Raw genomic sequence first — 19358 nt, forward strand, 5'->3', positions numbered from 1 at the left:
GAGCTTTCCAAATCTAGCTTTCAATGTACATGTCATGGAAATGAAATCATGAGTAGGAATGAGAATAAAGGACCATCTATTCTCAGGAAATGTAGATTACTTCATACAAATGATTTAAGACAGATTCAGTAGAAATTTCTGGAGCTATCCAGTTCTGCTTAGTCTGCAGCCCATATTCCAATGAAAAATAAAACAGGGGGATCAGATGATAGTTCCCATCCCTGCTCATTTCATGGCTATTTGTGGCATTTTATCTCAGTCCACTTTCCCAGAAGTGAGCCACTTGTGACCCGAACTCGTGAGAACAACATGTAGCTAACTATATGAGCCTTGCTATGTCCTTTGTTATTCTCTGAGTTTGTCCTTCAATCTCCTTTCCCTTGAGGGAACTAAGGGCTGAGAACTGAGATTGGAAATGGTTGTAAGTTCTGGAGCAATGTGAGTCATTGTTACCCAGAAACCATATGGAATAATGAAGACAGAATTGGAAGTCTCATTTTATGTGTGCAGTTGGTGCATTGTTAGCTTCCCATACCAAAAACCTTCCTATGCCCAACTGGGAGGTACCTTGTTGTCAACTTAGAAATTGAGCACACATTTTGGTTTTTCAGAGCCAGCTTGTTAGAATATTAAGCCTATTTATAACCTGATCATTGCAGCACCCGTATGGCTCTTATTCAAAGAAACTCATTTAAAAAAAATGAAAGACTGCCAGGCATTTCATATTTTAACATAAATGTTTAATCGACTCATTTATCCAGGCTATCAGAAATGATTCCCCAGTTATCTTTTTTGCTTTGGAGTACATGATTCTTATATTCGAATGCAGGTGTGCTTACCACTTTGGGAATTCCCAAACATTAAAAAGCAAATGAAACCCTTAAAAGCATCTTTGCCCCCTCACTGTTGTTTCTTGATGTTTCCCTGCTTATCTCTACTTCCCCCCAGAAAGATCCATGCTTGCTGTAGACAGAATCATCCCTTAAGCTTGCTACGTTTCACCCTTTCTCTCACAGATTGGGACCAAGAGATGTAAAAAGGAGTTTGGGGTTTAGAAACCTCTGCCAGATGCCACAGTTATGCAGAATTTTGGGGCAACTTTTTAAATTGAGGGGCAATGCTCTTTGCACTTTGACATTGCTCCTGTCTCAGTATCTGTTTGTCAGAATGAGATCAGCCTGGATGAAAATGGACTGAAGCGCTTGAGGATAGATTCATCACCTCTTCCTGTTCTATATATGTGTGTACACACACACGTACATGCACCATTTGACACTTCTTGGACAATCCTCATATCCATAGAAACATTCTAGATTTAAATAGACATTGATTTTCAGTAAAGACCTGCAGTGTTTTAATTTGCTTAAGTGGTAAGTGAACATGGGCCAATAATTCTTGCTATAACATATGACATCTCTGCATCCAGTTAGAATTCCTGAGGGTACTTAAGAATGCAGTGCAAGCAGTGCACTAGACTTCCATTTATTAGGGAGTTATAGGTTTAAAAGGATTTTTGTTAAAAGATGGTTTTAGAAATTTCTAAGTATTATTATGGTGTCTAATTGATAACGTCTAGTTTTTCCTTCTTTTTTTTACTGCCCTCTAAGCACGGGCCCAGCTTTTACATTAGAGGGAAGTATGAGACTCTGCCAGGTTGGAGGGGATGACTGCAGTGGTTGTATTGTGGCAGGGTGTACAGCTCTCAGGGTGGCTTCCTAGGGCACAGGGAAAGCTGGGCAGGATTTCAGCAAATCCTCTTTTTTGTGGGACTGAGATAAGCACTTGCTTTTTTTGTGACTCAGAGGAAAAGTTCCAAGAGGAAAAGAATTTGGAGTATTCATTTTTTCTACTCCAGAGAAGCAGTTTTCAACCTTTTTTTTAAAAAAAAACATCAGTGAAATACTTTTTTTCCCAAATAAAATTCAGAAACCTATTGAATAATAATGCTATTATTACTTATTTAATACTATCTTTATTAATACAGTAGCTGATTTTTTTTGAACATTTCCTTGGATGCCTGGTGGTGAGCTAAACATTTTACAATCTTCATCACATTTAATCCTTGCATAACCCCATGAATCAGGTATTATTGTTACCCATACTTTACAGGCAAGGAAAACGATCATTGGGGAAGAGATACAAGTTAAAGGTCACACAGCTTATGAGAGTTGGGAATGGGATTTGAACTCAGGCAAGTGATCTTAAGTGTTATGCTATAATGCCTCTTTTTAAAAGAAAGAATCAAACAAATGGATGGACAAATGAAGCAGTATGTGACTATCTGAAGGGTAGAATCCATTCTGGGGCACAGGGTTTGAAAACCTGCTCTGAAACTTCCCTGAAGTGGTTTCCTTGGCGTAGCCTCCTGAAGATGTCCTGCCCTCTGCCTGAGCTTGAAACCGGAACTCTCCCCTCTGTGCATCACCAAATTTGCCAGATCCTTGAGCAAAATAGATCTTGGTCATTATGGCATCCACTTTCTACATCGGCTCAATCTAGCCACAAGAGTCTTGAGATTTGAGATTGTTTCAAGTTTTACAAAATTGCGAATTTGAAAAATAAAGCAAATCATTAAACAAACACAAAACACCACCATTCCCTTTATTTTTCAGGTTGTGATCAGTGCAAAGTTCTGCTGAAGCTCTTAATAACAAAAGGCCAAAAATAAACTGGGTTTCTTTTCTAGCTCATTTCCTGCGTTTGGATTGAAACAGCTCAGTATATTTTATAGTTGTTAGTTTTGTTTGTTTTTGTCTGGTGCTTAAATTTCCTTCTGGAGTCCTCTGACTTTTTTGCATAATTTTCTTCAGTTTTCTCTGAAGGCTTCAGCATTTGCTTTCTCTCTGAGCCACTTTTAGACTCTGTATCATTAGGCAGGTTACTAGCCTCTCTGAGTCTTACTTCCATCAAGTTCTAAAGGGGGTAAACCTTGTAGGGTTTGTGGGAGGACTGAGTGTAATTACGTAATGGGATGGGGAAGAGAAGGTGCTCAACATTGTGAGCTCCCCATCTTTCCCTTACTACATTCCTCCTGTGTGGGGAAGATGATTGCAACGTAGATGTCCTCACTGCTTATAGTCAGTCATCCCTCAACAGAAAGAAAATGTATAAAAGGAAAGCATTGTTTTTTGTTCAGGTGCTTGATAAATTCATTCATTCACTCAACAACATACATTGTGCAGCTGCCATTTGCCAAGTCATTTGGTAGGCAAGGGAGATATGCTAGTGGACAAGCCATCATTCTTGCCATTAGCATAATAGAGGGAGAAGTGCCATGATATAGGTAAAGCCTGACCACTGCGGGGTGCACAGAAGGGGCATCATTCAGTGTGTGGGAGGTCTGAGAAGGGTTTCTGCAGGAATTGCTATCTCAGCTGAGAACTGAAGGATGAACAAAGCTCCGTTAGGCCTCATGGGTCTTTTCTGATCAAGACGATCTGTGAGTTGGATCTTGACCGCGGTAATTCTGTAGAGCTGTATTTTCTCATGCATTTTAGTTTAGCTTTCCACACTCACCTTCAAACTCCAGTGTAAGACAGTGCTATTTGGATTGGATCTGTCTTGATTTGGGAGCTAAACATGTCTAAATGGGACCAGAAAGGAAGAGAGAACTTCATAACTTGTAAAGCCAAAGATTCATCTATGAAGGTAGAAAGTGAGTGACAGGAAGGTGAGTTAGGCTGAATATCAGATTTTTTTTTTATGTTTCCCTTCCTTTGGGTCTTCCAAATGCACAGCACATATTTTAACAGGTTTAGGTGGCAGCTACACATTTAGTTATCTGACAGACATTTGTTATATGTCAGTCATGTGTTAGTCAATGTGAAGCCTTGGGATAGATGGGGAGGGGGGTGGTGTGGTCCATAGAACAGGGCTCCTGACTTGAAGAAGCTCAAAACTGATGACAGAGGAGCCTAAAATTTTTAGAGTGCCTCGTACATGGCAGGCACAGTGCTTGGCTATTTCAATACATTATCTCATTTGAGATTGTTCCATCCAATTATAGATACAGAAACTAAAGTGCAATTTAGCATAGAGCTTGCCTGAAGTTCACACAGCTAAAGAGGATAAAGGTGGGTTTTGAACCAGATCTATTACACTTTATCTTTCCCACATAATCATAGACATGAGATGATGCAATGCCATGGGATATAGAGTATAAGTTTCAGGGTGCTGTTAAAATACAAAAAAGGTTTATATAACCCCATTTCCTATTGGAGCCTTGCCCCTAAGTATCATCTTTTTGAAAGTACACATTTCATTATTTTGCTTTACTGACTCTGTCTTCTACTCTTTTCAACTTTATCCCGTGCTGACTTCCTCCATATCCCCTGCTTGCTGGGCAGGACTGGGTTGGATTGAGGCCTCTAGAATGCCCTTTTTACATGCCTACCCCATACTTACATGATGTTCTTCCCTGTTGAAATCCCACTCATCTATCAAGACTACTTCTTCCACAAAGCTTCCTGGAGCCACCCCTTGTATTTGTTGTTATAATAATGTAACACTTACAGGTACTTATCATGACTTTCTTTCTAGGATGCAAGTTTTTCAGAGTGGATCTTGGAGTTACCATGATGATCAGCAATGTAATTTAGTGCATATTACCACTGAAAATTAAAAGTTATTTTAAGTTTTGTTTATCTTTGACTCTTTTAGGGCTCCCAGAAAATGCTGAGAGAATTCCTTGGCAGCCAATAGCAAAGGTTGTCTTGTTTTGGTCTATGATGATATCCTCTGCTGACAGAATAAGTTGGGCTTCTGTGTATATATATATGTGTGTGTGTGTGTTTGTGTGTGTACACATATCCCTATACATTTATGTATGTATATAGTCTCATATATATATGTCTATTTATATGTGACTATATATGTGTATGTGTATGCATATTTCTATAATTTTTTCTAGTTATAATCATAATGTTCTTTTTTCAAAGCAAACTTGGAAAATTTATAAAGTAAATATAAAAGAAGTCACCTATTCACCTTCTACCTAGAACTTGTGGTTATCATTCTGGCATCTTTTCTTTCAGGTGAATAGATATTGGTAGATAGCCAGTTCAAGGTCATACTGTAGGTTCTGTGTTATATGCTGCTTTCTTCATGGAACATTTAGCATATTTTCATTTTAAGAGAGATGTAATAAGTCCTAGTGATTCTGAATTTGAAACTTCTGCTCTTATTTTTCTTCTTCTTTTTAATGTATAACATAAAGCTCTAGTACAAATCAATGGCTCAGATTTCCTGGTTTCAGTGACTGTAAAGGGAATGCAGGTGTGGAACTGATGACAACTGGGAAGCATTGCATTTCCTCCAGATGCTACGCTAGATGTGATTTTCTCTCCCAGCACTTCCTTTCCTCTAGTCCCCTCCAGTGAAGAGCCTATTAAAAGTCAGTTGAAGGTCTCTGGAGTCTGGAAAACAGAAACAAACCTGAAGAATGATGAGATGTTGGTACAACATACTTGAATATGGCCTTTTCCCATGAGTGTCTCTATGACCTATGTGAGGTGGTCAGGACAGGTGTTATATCCATTTTATGGATTATCAAGTCCCAGGCCCAAGAGCTTTACCCAAGTCTAACTGACCACTGGAAATAGCAGAGGTGGGCTGCAACTCGGGCCTCTTGCTTTCTGGGGAAGGATTCTTCTAGGAGACTTGAGAGATTGAAGCTAAGCCCACAATTGAGCCATTAGCAAGTTCCCAATGCTGCTTTCACCTCTCTGGTTGCTAGACATCCTCATGCCCTCCTCCCCACCTCTTCCTTCTTTGAACACCTTACTTCTGTTCTTGTTGTGATTTGGTTGCACAATTACACATTTATATTGTAAAAACACATCCTTAAGGCACTTGGGATGCTGGTGGTAGGGATAATAGTAACAATACAAATAGCCAATGGTTATTGACCATTTAATACGTGCCAAACAAAAATGCCTTACGTGTCTTCCAATTTCTTCCTCATAACCATCCCTCAAACCTGGTAATAGAAGGGCTGAGATTTGTGCCCAGTTTGCTCTTTAAAGTCTAACCTCAACCAAGATGCTACAGTGCCCTTGAAGGCAGAAAGGCAAAACATAGGAGGCAGATGCTGCTGTGTTACAAGTAACTTTGGGATGCTACTTGTAAGTGTTATGACTATGGTTGCATACAGCCAACCACAGTATAACTCAATAATCCAGAACTTCTAATTGGGTTTTGAAACACATAAGCCTGCCAGAGAGAACCCTCCATGAAATGTTCACCTCCTTGCCCAACCCCACTGAAGTCATCCTTTTGTAACCCACTGCCTGCCATGAACCCTCTTCTGACATGTTTTTATGCTTCTTTTTCTACAGGAGGAAATATAAGAAAACATCACAGAGGTAAGGACATCTTTCTGAGCTAGGGGAGCTTCCCAGGCCATGGTTGGTTGAGTCTTTTGTGGCATGACTCCTCATAAGTCTGGCTCCCTGTTGGATATTAAGTATAACAAATGGCCTCTTGGTTCCTTCTCAGTGAGTGGCCTGCTTCATCTTCTGATGTCTACTGCCACTGTAATTATAACAGCTGATGGCCGGTGTTTAGTGTGGCGCTGTAGGTGTCTTCCTTCGCATGACAGTGCATCCTGTGGATTAAGGTGCTTGTTACTGCTGAGTTGTTTAGTGATTTTATTAAAACATTAACCAAAGAGGATCTGGGTTGGAGGTTCACGGATTATAGCTGGTTAGCACAACAGGGTCTTTAAATATACTTTTAATGTTTTTATTCTCTTTTACCTCAAATTTTCCTTTTCCTGATTTACCGACAAAATGCTGTTGAGCTTAAAGCATAGTACAGATGCCTTAAGGACAGTTGTGGCCTTCTGGGGGCTGGAAAGGGTAACTTAAAGTAACGTATCATCTGTCATCACCCTCCATGCATCCATTGCATGGAAAAACAAATCTACAAGATTTGCAGGCCTTTTTGGTTGATGAGCCACTATAGGTCCCGGCTGGCATTGGCCTTGACCTGAGTGGTTATTAAATGCAGGGCATGCATCCTCTGTATTTCCAGTTCAGAAATGACTTATGGGACAAGTGTGCGGTCTCCCAGCTCCATTGGAGAGCCCATTTTTCAGAGCCTGTGTGAACTTGACTCCCCATTAAAGTACCACTTGACAGATGTTCTTCACTGATTTGTAGGAGCGCTGTGAACATTAGTATATGTACCCAAGTGGTGAAGGTGGGAAGGGAGGGTGGAATCTCCAAATAATAGAATAATGAAATGAGTTTAGGTAATGTCATGTACTTCATGGTAAAATTTATTTGTTGATTCGTCATCTTTATACTTTTTTGGCATTTTGTTTTGTTTTACAATTTTGATTTTTCAAAAACTTAATTGGAAAAATAGTGGCATTTAGGTAACCTATGACTTTATTTCTTCAGCGTCATCTCTTACCACTTCCAACTTCCCTCTTTAATTTCTAAACTTTAGCTGCTGCTGTCCATCAAAGTTGTGACACTGAAAGTCACAAAGTTGTGACTCTAAAGGTCACATAGATGGCCTTTAGAATTTCTTAGGAAGAACTTTGGCAAACTTTGAATTATTTTATCTTGTTGCTGAAACCACATGTTTACTGCCCAGTGGCACTGAAATTAATATAAATACTGGTGCTTCAGAGAGAGAAAGGGCTTTATTTCACGGCCACCAAGAAAGGAGAAATTTTCAAATCTGTTTCCCTGAACCTAAAGAGTTTAAGGTTTTTATGTATTCAACAAGGGAAGATGGCGTTGTTACCATCACAAAAACAAATAATTAAGCTAAAATAGCCATTACAATATAGTTATAAACAATTACAGTATTATGCAAAGAAGTAGAATGTAATCATTGCAGTAATGGGTATAAACAACTACAATATTGTGTAAAGGACTAGAACTAGTCTAATGTAACCATTACAATAAGTGTAAGCACCATGGTCAGTGGTTGCAATCTTCCCTTGTATTTGTTCATTCCACAATCTTGAGGGATTGTTGGATGAGAAAGTCTTCAAGCTGAAAAGGGGGGCACTATTAGGAAGTAGAAGAACTGCACCCATTTGCCTGCAGTTGAAAATATACATGAGTTCCTGGTTGTCATTCTTGGGGACACTGGTACCCCTGGGTTACAGGTCTTAATTGGCATAGGAACAACCTGGAAGCTTTAAGTGTCTGAGAAACAAATTTAACAACTAAATTGAAACTTAAAGGTTTAAAAAAGGAGTAGAAGGATCATGATTTCGGGACATACAAGTGAATATAACTATGCCACATTGGGGAACTAGCTTTTCATAACTTTCCAGACAGAGCCCCGGGTGTTAAATTTATTTATGTAGGCCTGTGCCTTGTTTATGGTGTCTGGATGCTTCTACAGTTTCCAGGAACATTGTTGCTTGGGGATTTGCAAACTTTGGCTGAGACCTGCATAAGAGTAACCTCCAGAAGGATGTCTTTGCTCTACTTGAAACCTCTTGACCATAGAAACTTTATTGTTTTATTTCTTTTCTGCCTTTGATCAGAATCTTTCTCTAAAAGCATTTGGTGTTATTTGAAAACATTTGGTATGAGTCCCTTGTACCAGGGAGGTACACCCCACTGGGAAGTCGTGTCCCACTTAGCAGGGAAGGTGATGAGTTTATTTGCAGAGTTTGGCTTAGAGAAGCCACATCTGAACAATAGGGAGGCTTTCAGATGGCGACTCTTAGGCATTAATTATAATTAGGCTAGTTTTGTTATTATAGAAATTGGTTTCATAAGTACAAGCCTCAAGATTGAGGGCTTGGCTTCTTAACATATTTCCTTCTGTTAGACAGGTCCCATATATTCCAGAGTTTGTTTTCATAGGTCTCCCTGTTATAAGTTCAGATGGGGAGAATTTATATTTCTGAAAGTCATAGATCTTAGATTTAGATCTTGCAAAGTTCTTTTATTACACTTGCAGTAAATTTGGAGTCCAATTGCTTGAGAGAATAGCAGGAATTCCTCAGGTGGGGAAGTTTAGAGTTCCTTGCTTTCCTTCCCTAACCCTCAAGGGACCTTGTAAATTTTTTCATATCCTGCTCAAAACTCTCTGAAGAGCATCAGAATATTACATTAACCTGTACAGAATATCAAGATCTCTTTCCTTATTCCACGTTTCATGTCAAATAAAGCTAAGCTAGCTTGTCTAAATAAACTGACCAGACAGGTTAAATCAGATACTGTACCAGAGAAAGTTTAAACTTTTGAATTAAATAAATCTCTCCTCTTTTGGTCTTACACAGAAATTAAAGTCCCCAAATACAGACAATGTTACCCTTTACCCTGAATTCCGATTCACCCCACTCCTTACCAGAACAGCAGCATACATATCCATTCTTTGCTTTCTTCAACAGTTGCTGTATGAAGTCATCGTTTAGGATTAATGCTGCTTCTGCAGTACCTCCTGAGCTGGAGAACTCCAACTCTGAGTCTTTGGTGTCACTCAGATCCCCAAAGTTCCAGTGAACTGCCAGGTTACACACACAAAACAAAGCATCTCGGAATTTAGAAATATCAACTAAACCTCAGGAACAAACGTGACTGCTGCAAGAGCTTAAAATCTTGACCCTAATTCTCTTATGAGCATTTTCCAAAAGAAGCCATTTCTGGAAATAAAAACATTTTACAATTAACTTATACTGGGGTCATCAACCACAGACATTAGCAGGTTTTTCCTGCCTCACCTTTATATTTTTCCCAGGGTTACGCTTGGAAAACATAATTAACAGGTAGAACATAGTTTATATACCTGCTTTGCTTCTCTTTTGATGTCCCTTTTTGTTGAAGATGAAGTTCTGACCGGTAGCTGACCACATGCACTTTCAGAGAAGATCAGAAAGAAAAAATGTAACTGACAAGGAAATCTGGTTATTTGTGTGCCGTATATATCTAAAAAATTACTAAAACCATGAGTAATAAAAATACGCTATTATCTACTATCAAGCAGGTCAGTGTCAGGACAGAACGTGGCAGTAAGAACATTGTCAAGTCTTTAGAAACTTTATATGGTCTTTAAATTTTTATGTAAACATTTCACCCGTTCAAATTTTTAAAAGGTGTTTTTATTAATAAAACAACATACAAACACAAACTTTCTTAACATACAAACATTCCATACATGGTATACAATCAGTGGCTCACAATATCATCAAATAGTTGTGTATTCATCACCATGATCATGTTTTTGAACATTTGCATCACTCCAGAAAAAGAAGTAAAAAAGAAAAAGCTCATATATACCATACCCTTCACCCCTCCCTCTCATTGACCACTAATATTTCCATTTACCAATTTATTTTAACCTTTGTTCCCCCTATTATTTATTTTTTGTCCGTATTTTTTGTCACACAGTCACATTGTAAAAGCTGTATCATTATACAATCATCTTCAAGAAACAAGGCTGTTGGAACACAGCTCTACAGTTCAGGTACTACCCTCTAACCACTCTAATACACCATAAACTGAAAAGGGATACCTATATAAGGCTTTAGAAAGACCTCCAGGTTAACCTTTCAACTCTTTTTGAAATCTCTCAGCCACTGACACTTTATTTTGTCTCATTTCTCTCTTCCCCCTTTTGTTCAAGAAGTTTTCTCAATCCCTTGATGTTGGGTCTGTCTCAACCCAGATTTCTGTCTCACGTTGCCAGGGAGGTTTAAACCCCTGGGAGTCATGTCCCACGTAGAGGATGTGAGTTGACTTGCTGTGTTGCCCAAGAGAGAGAGGTCACATCTGAGTTACAAAAGAGGTTCTCTGGAGGTGACTCTTAAGTCTAATTTTCCGTTGGCTTAGCTTATCCTTTGCAGGAATAAATTTCATAGGGGCAACCCCCAAGATTAAGGGCTCGGCCTATTGATTTGGTTTTCCCCACTGGGTGCTAGAATATCAGAAATTCTCCAAATGGGGAAATTGAACATTGCCCCCTTTCTCCCCATTCCCCCAGGGGGACTTTGCACATACTTCTTTATTCACTACCCAAATCTCTCTGTCACCCATACAAATTTAACTAGTGAAAGTTAGAAAATCCTTTTAAATTTGTATAAATAAAACTTCCTAAATACTTCCCATGTAACTTGTAACATATCACATGAACCGAACTCTTTTTAGCATCTCACTTTTATAGAGTGAAAGAAAAAATCCTTTGTGTCACTTTGAAATAAAAAGATATCTTTTAGGGTGTGATTTTGGGAAGGCAAAAATTGAAAAGCTGTCAGCTTTGAACATTATGTTAAACAGGAAAATGGGTCACTGTGAAACAATATTTGGTTCCCTATTTACCCAAAGTGACAATTAAAGAACAAAATAGGGAGTTAGTATGATTGTAAGTAAAATACTTAATTCCTTTCAAAGTGAAACTTGTTTTCAAAAAAACATTAAGGGACTATAACCTTGATGAGGATAATTCTCTGATGTGATATAGAATCTTTATCTTTTGGGCAGAATACTCAGATGGTTAAGAAAAACTTTTTATAACATCTTATTATGAACAGACCAATAATCCAAGAACATTTCATGATTTTAACAAGAGAGAAAGCCAAACTCCAGTTTTGTATGAATATATACTTTGATATGAAAGCTCTTAAAAAATATTATAAACAAGCTTATAAAATCCTAGTTAGCACTGGCCATGCCAAATAAAATTTATTTCTACAAAACCTCCACAACTTTCCATGTTCATCCAGGCTTTTTCTACACGTTCTTGCTTTTCATTCTATGAAAACCAGTCATTTTGTAGGACGAAACTATACTCCTTTCCTTAACAAAGCAAATCCTGTTTATTTTACATACCTGCATACATGAAGTTACAAAAAATATCTGTGAAACTGTCTTCAAACTTCCTACAAAACCTAATTATTCTTAAAATAAAGTTTGTCAAAATAATCCCTTGATTTCATTAAACACAAACTTAACATTTTTCATCATCTTAAAGATCTAGTAGATATAATGTCAGTGTATCTTAACAATACCTATATAAATCTAGGAAGCACATGCCCAAAGTAGAATGAAATTGTGTGCTTGTATGGCACTTATAGTTCAGACGATGTAGCTATTTTTAGGGGATAGTTTCTAAGAACGATTGTTTTCTTCAGTTTACCATTGTATTAGTATTCTAGTGATCTATACTATGAATAATTTCTGAAATAGCTTTCTGGAAGCAAGAAGAAAGGGTTGGTTTAAAGCCATGGTTTAATTGCAGGCTTATAAGAGCAGCCAACGTTTTCCCATTCTTTTCTAGTAGAGTTGTTTGGCCCATAAGCCATCATAGGAATAGAATTTGCCACTGCGTTTTTGCAGCAGTATTTGCCTTATGTTTACCTGTGTATTCTTCCGTATTTGCTTAAGGATGACTAGGAATTTTAATAATAGCCAAAACCTTTGGTTGTCCAGCAATTTCTTAATGCAAGAAATGTTTTTTTTTTTTCCGTTGGAGGTTAATGATCTCTTTGTTTTCATAATAGTCGAAAATTATAAACAACCTCAAAAGCATGCTATCATGCTCTGGAAAATATACAATTGTTCAATTTGTACCAAGCATAATTCAGGAAAACTTTTCCATAGCTCTCGAGGACAGTTTCATTTACCTACTGGCCTTTTGAAATTTGGCAATTAGATTTTATTCAATTTTTCCCATTCCAAGCCTATAAATGTTTTAATAATGATTTGTCTACTGCAGCTCCTGTTGCAAAGGCATTAGGAAAAAAATTTTTTTTTTAATTGGTAATTTCCCTCAGAATAAACATGGCTTATTCTGCCACATTTCCCTTGTGCCTATTGTTCCTAGTCTCTAGGCCCAGTAAAAAGAATTCTAAACCAAACTCAAATCTTCCCCATCTTTCTGCACCCAGTCCTTCTCCTAAGCTTCTCTGGCTGGTTTGTTCAGCCTACATAATGCGCTTAGTCTGCCTAGTTTTGAACAAGGGATAAAAAAGGTTGAACCATCAAAGAAATCTAGTAATCTAATTTTTACAACATTTTATAAGCCCCCCCCCCCCCCAAAATCTTTAATTGACGGTTTTGGTCCTGGGAATTGGGGAAGTTATAATGTCTTGGATTCAGAAGGCTTTAGGGGCAGGGATAGATGAGACAGAAAGAATTTGGCTACATGGGTTGGAATAGTATTTAAAAGAAGGTGGAGCTTAAATTTTATTTCTTTGGCTGAAAGGGCAGGAATATATATATATATATACTTCCTTATCCTGGCCTGTTAAATCTGATTTTAAGAGTTTCAAATGAGGGCAATGGGATTTAAGACAGATAAGGTGGCCCTAGTATTGATCAGAGTTCGTTATGTCTTTGTTTTAATTATTTCAGATTACCAGATCGATTTCACCTAAAGATGTGACCTGGACAATTGGAAAGTCACTGCCATTTCCCAAGGCAGCCCTAGCAGTTACATTGAAAGGTGCTTTGCTTTCAAATTCCACTTTATGCTCTTTTGGCGTCTTCTTGATCTCCTTTATGTCATTAGCCATCCCATTTATTTTATTTAGTTGAGTTATATGAACATCTTTGATTAGTTGTTGCAAAGTCCGTGTCTCTTCTGGTGTTTTAATTTGGTCATTAGGCTGGGCTTTATCTGTCTGCATCTTGATATGCTTAGTGATCTTCTGTTGTTTTTGCGGCATGTAAATATCTTGACTGGATTACACGGGGAGTTGATTCCTTCAATAGTCTAAAGTTTTATATTTGCAGGATGGATGTGGAGCAGGATGCAGGGTACGAGACAGGGCACAGCAGTGTGCTGATGTGTTGCAGCTCAGGTATAGGCACAGGTTGGAGACATTGTGCTGGCACCTTTGAGCATGGAGTACAGGTCATGGGGTTGTGGAGGTGCAGTTTGGGGGCTGAGGGTATGTGGTCCAGCCCAGGCAGACCGTGGAGCACAGGAGCAGGGTGTGGCGTGGGGAACACAGAGATAGAGCATTCCTAGTCCTGGTCTCCCTGTCTGTGCACACCTGAGGGCTCTGGGCTTCTGTTTGAAAAGGGGTGCATTAAGCTGTTTGCATCAGCTGAATGGTCTCCGATTCTCTGCATCTCAGTTCTTCAGCTTTTCTAACCAGGGCCTCTCTGGTGTAGAAAATCTGCCCGGATCACTTATACGCTGGAATTGCCATCTGAGTTGCCTTCCTATCCCTTCTCTAGCTGTTCCATGGAGCAGGGGTAAACTCAACCTATCCTATTCTGCCATCTTCCCAGAACCCCGGGTCCAGCCCTTTTGCAGTATTTTGTGCTGTCTGACTCAAAAAGCCACAGTTTTTTTTTTTTTTTCTTCCCCATCAACCCTGACCCCTCTCTGCTGGGGCAAAAACTCCTTGTACCTTTAATGCTTATTCCATGTTTCTCTGTACTGGGGGCCTATTTTCAGTAGTCAGGATGTGTTAATTAATTCTGCAAGTGGAGCTTGGTTGAGTGAAGCCCCTGCTGTTAGTGAAGTCTGTTTCCTTTTCCCTCAGGGAACCAAGCTGCCGTGGCCTTGGGGGAGGGGTGTTGGCCTCTGTGACTTGGGGGATGTACAGGTCTGTATGGGGGTCTCAGTCAGTCCACCTTGTCTAGACTGGGGTACGCCGTGTGTCTGGTCACTGATGTGGCCCCAACAGTTGTTCTGTACGGTTTCTGGCTATTTACTAGCTGCTCTGGAGAATGAACTAAATCCCACACCTCACTAAGCTTCCATCTTGCCCCCGTCTAAGGTGCTTTGCTTTCTTAGAGGGTAAGAGCACTGGAGGGGAGGGAGGTACTACTGCTCTTGGCAAGTTCCAGTCCATTTCTTTTCAATGCCCAGGTTGTTGGCAGTAATTACAGGTACTAAGCCCTGAATTGTGGTGCCTAGAAGCTTTTTTTTTTTCTTATATAGCTACTTGTTTTAGCTTGGGAGGATTTCGCTTTTCTGTTTTTTTATTTTTCAAACTGTTTATCTATCCAGACTTCTGCCTGATCTTCAATAGCAATCCTGTAAATTAATTGATAAATGTCTGAATATCCAGGCTCATAAGTCTGAAATGAGAAGATTGAATTTTTGCAAAACCCACTAAGTGTTCGGTAGGATTTGGGAAATTTTATGAGTATAGAAAGGAAGTTGGGCTAAGCCAGGACACAAAAGGAGAAGACGGGGAATTCAAAGAGCACCAGAATTTCGGCTTCCCAGGTTTCTGGGGCTGCACATGTGTGTGTGTTTCTATTTCTATTTCTGTTTAATACTTTGATTAGAGTTCCTCTAAGAATTTTTTTTAATTTGGCATTACTGTCCGGAGGTAGGAAAATATACATCAAACAAACAGAAAGAGAAAGTCAGAAACAAAAACACAGAACCACAGAAATATATAAAACTTATTTGTTTGAACTATGATCTTGTTCCTTTCTGCAAATTCTTATCCAGATAAAAAGACATGAAAGATTGTACATATGGGGTCTCATCTCATTTTTCCTTTTTACAGTACAAGTCTAATTGTAATTAACTGAGCCATTCTCTGGCCACTGTCCCTTAGATTCTACTTTTTATGTTGGGGCCAGGCTGGGTTACAAAAGAATATCATCCTACTCATTTTATGGGTTCATAGCTGATCATTGTATTCAATATTAAACCCAGAGGGCTATAATCAGGTGTACTATTTATACTCTTCCCTCTCCCTCTCCTTCTCATGATGACCTCATGATTATCTCATGATAATCTTATGATTATCTAGAACAACAATTAATTTTACAGTATTAACAAGTATTACTACAAAGGTTGGTCATTCTGGGAGGGCATCCTCCAGCGGTGACCTTGGTCCAGGGGACTCCAACCTCATTGTTTTCTCCCTTTCCTCCTTCTCCCTCTCCCTCTCCCTTTCCCTCTCCCTCTCCCTCTCCCTCTCCCTCTCCTCCTCCCTCTCCCTCTCCTACTCCCTCTCCCTCTCCCCCTCCCTCTCCGCCTCCTCTTCCCTCTCCTCCTCCCCCTCCTCTTCCCTCTCCCTCTCCCTCTCCCTCTCCCTCTCCCTCTCCCTCTCCCCCTCCCCCTCCCCCTCCCCCTCCTCTTCCCTCTCCTCCTCCTTCTCCCTCTCCCTCTCCCTCTCCCTCTCCCTCTCCCTCTCCCTCTCCCTCTCCCTCTCCCCCTCCCCCTCCCCCTCCTCTTTTCCTTACTCAGTCCAAGAGTCAGGAGGGCGAAGGAAACCTGATTCTTGGGTCTCCAGACAAAGGAGGTCTGGGTGGCCACAGAGACTCGGTTCAGATACTCACTACCTTGTTGAGGTCTCAGTGTTCTCAAGCAGTGGTTTCCTAAGGACACCTTGGTCCCACCAAAGTTACCAGAATTTGTTGTCAAAACGCAGGTTCCTTGGTGATACACACTGGAATCGCTATAGTGACACCAGTGCTTCAGAGAGAGAAAGGGCCTTTATTTCTATGGCCACCAAGAAAGGACACTAGTAAGAAAAATCTCAAATCTGCTTCCCCAGTCTAAAGAGTTTAGGGTTTTTATGGATTCAGACAAGGGAAGATGGATTGTTACCATTATAATAACAATGAACTAAATTAACTACACTAAAATAGCCAGTACAATAATGAATACAAACAACTATAATATCATCTAAAAGAGTAGAAAGTAACCATTACAATGACAAGTATAAACAAATAAACTATCATGTAAAGGAGTAGAAAGTAACTATTACAATGACAAATATAAACAATTATAGTATCATGTAAAGGAGTGAAACTAAGCTAAAGTAAACCATTACAATAACAAGTACAAACACCATAGTCCCAGGTTACAATTTCATTATTATCTAGGACAGAGACCTAATACGTGTCAGGGAGCTTTCCTTGAGTAAGCTAGGATGAGTGTGCTAATTTCTAAGTTACCCAGGAAGCCAGTCATGCTGCAGGGGGTGGGTAAATATTGCCCATGATAGTAATTGCAGTTCTTTGAACACACCATGTGGATTCATTCCTTTGATCTTTGCACATGCTGTTCCTTCTTCCCAGCTTGCACTTGGGGCCACATCTTGCAGTTAATTAATAAAAACTCTTTAAACTATGTCTCTTTTCTCTGTGCTCCTGTGGTTGCCCTCATTATACTCACTGAGAACCTTGTACACTATACTATGCCTTCTAGTATCTTCATCTTTTACCATATTTGGAATATAGTACCCGCCCTACCCCCTCCCTGCCCTGGGAAATGTAGTTGAATGAATGAATAAATAACTGCACTTCTTAAGGACTGAACACCTTTGAATTGGTGTGTTTTTCACACTGTTAGTGATGGCATCAGGAAGAAAGTGCCATGGCTGTATCATACTCTAGCCTTGAGTTCATTAAATCATAAGCCTGTTACTTTGTGTGTGTGTATGTGGCTGCTGGGAAAAGTGTTCTCATTTTTTTGTCTGATGGAAAATTTCCATGACAAAGGGAAAAGAATATAAGCTCTGGAGGCAGGTGGCTTGGTTTTGAATCCTGGACCTGCCAGTTGTTAGCTTTGTGACTTTAGGCAAGTCTGAGCTTTGATTTCCTCATGTGTAAAATGGCCCTAATACTGATCTTATTGAGATGTGAAAAGATTGCATCTGGCCAGACTACCAGACACTATTCTAAGCATTTTCCATATTTTAACTCCCTTATTCTTCACAGTACCTTCAGATGTAGATACTGCAATTGCCTTATTTTACAGATTAGGAAACCGAGTCTCAGGGAGATTAAATAATTAGTTTTAGATCGCTAAGCCAGGAAGTGTCAGCATCATATTTGAATCTAGAGTATTTCTGGCTTTACAACATCTACTCTTAACCATTATCCTCTATGCCAGAAGTTGAGAACTATGGCCCTTGGGCCAAATCTGCCTAATGCTTTTCTTTATATACATGTTCCTGGTTTTACATATTAGATACTGCCATATGATTCTTCCCAGGGCTTTTTCAGGAATGAACTCTGGAAAGGTCAGGATTGGAATGTTATGATCTGATGAATACCTAAAAAATAATACTGTTTCTTATTGTTCATATACTTTTATTCATAAAAGTAATGTCCTCACTTCAGCTACTCTAGTCTCAATAACCTCCCTAAGGAGACACATTGGGAATATACCTAATGCAAGTGCCAAAATATTTATTCCATTTTATCAAGAAGGATTGGGAAAGCACATACCAAAGAAATGTGGTTTGTTTAGACCTTTTGTTAACCAAGCATTTGGAGCCAAAACTCAGTCTATAAGGCCAGTGTCTGCTTCCAATATATTCAATTTAGGATTGTAGATTTAAACACATGACATACAGATGAAAAGTCACTATTGCACTTGAAGTCTGCCAGTAGTTTTCAACAATGCATTTTCAGATAAAGATGACTTTAATGTCACCTTATCTAAGCATCATCTCATAGCAGAGTCCCTTATATCATATTGTTTCCAAATAAAATCAACAATCCGAAGTAGCAGTATTATATTTTCATATGCAGGCAGTGTAACGGTGCAAGAGGCCTTGAAAGGAAGATGTACCAAAACATTAAAGCTTCTTACAGGTTGATATACCTTTTTAAATATAGTGATCTCATGCAGATGGCTAAACAGTCCTGTTTTCTTCAGGTTCACCAGGCCCCTAGTAGATAATTGCATGTGAAACGCTGAGCAGGATGTAAATTAATCACTTGGATTAGAAGGCATAATAGTCTTCAGTAGTAAAAGGTAATTTATCATTTTCACATGTAGTTTATCTAGGGTATAATATACTTCAAAGTTGCCTCAATTTTATTTTAAGGAGAGATAAATAGACAGGTGAGGGGGAGTTTTATAAGAGAGCTGCTCAAACCTGTCAAGTTTCAAATTACTACATCAATTTTTTTGAAAAGCATATTTTTTTGCATATCTGATGTGAACGCTTGCATTTTTGACATGTCACTGAAATAAAAAACCAGACTGCCTTGTACTAACTTCATTGAAGTCATTTAAAGTGCAAATTAATAGCGGATTGGTTTGAGCACTTCTATTTTTAATCAGCTATATATTTTCATATGAAATTGATCTGTGTTATATTTATCTATCATTTAGTAAGAAACTGTCCTCGAATTAGGTGGGTTAAACAACTGTTTTGCTCATGATTTTATGGGTCAGGAATTCATGATGGGCTCAGCTGGATGGTTTGCATCTGATCCAGCTGGTGTCAGTTGGAGATGGAGGATACAAGATAGCTTCTTCAGTCTATGTTGGAAGTCTTGGGGGTCTTTTCTCTCTTATTCTTCATGCCTTTCATTCTCCAGAATGTCTCCATCTAGTTTGGGCTTCTTACTGTTTGGTGGTCTCAGGGTAGTTTTATTTATTAGCTGGCTTCCTATAACGAGTATTCCAAGAGACAGAAAGTGGAAGCGGCCTGTCTCTTACTTATG

General features: G+C 39.1%; 1 protein-coding gene across 11 annotated transcripts in view; it reads left to right on the forward strand.

Moving 5' to 3' along the window:
- The window catches only part of PDE1C (phosphodiesterase 1C), a 708660-nt gene that overhangs the window by 373659 nt on the left and 315643 nt on the right, over positions 1 to 19358 (forward strand). For 3 of the 11 annotated variants that reach the window (XM_077120302.1, XM_077120337.1, XM_077120292.1), the window contains one exon: positions 6336 to 6362. The exons of the other annotated variants lie outside the window; for them this stretch is intronic. In XM_077120302.1, coding sequence (XP_076976417.1) covers positions 6336 to 6362 — 27 coding nt within the window. The remainder of the gene's footprint in view (positions 1 to 6335; positions 6363 to 19358) is intronic. 11 annotated transcript variants of the gene reach the window in all.

This window comes from Tamandua tetradactyla, chromosome 1 (assembly GCF_023851605.1).
Source record: "Tamandua tetradactyla isolate mTamTet1 chromosome 1, mTamTet1.pri, whole genome shotgun sequence".
Classification (NCBI taxonomy): Eukaryota; Metazoa; Chordata; class Mammalia; order Pilosa; family Myrmecophagidae; genus Tamandua; species Tamandua tetradactyla.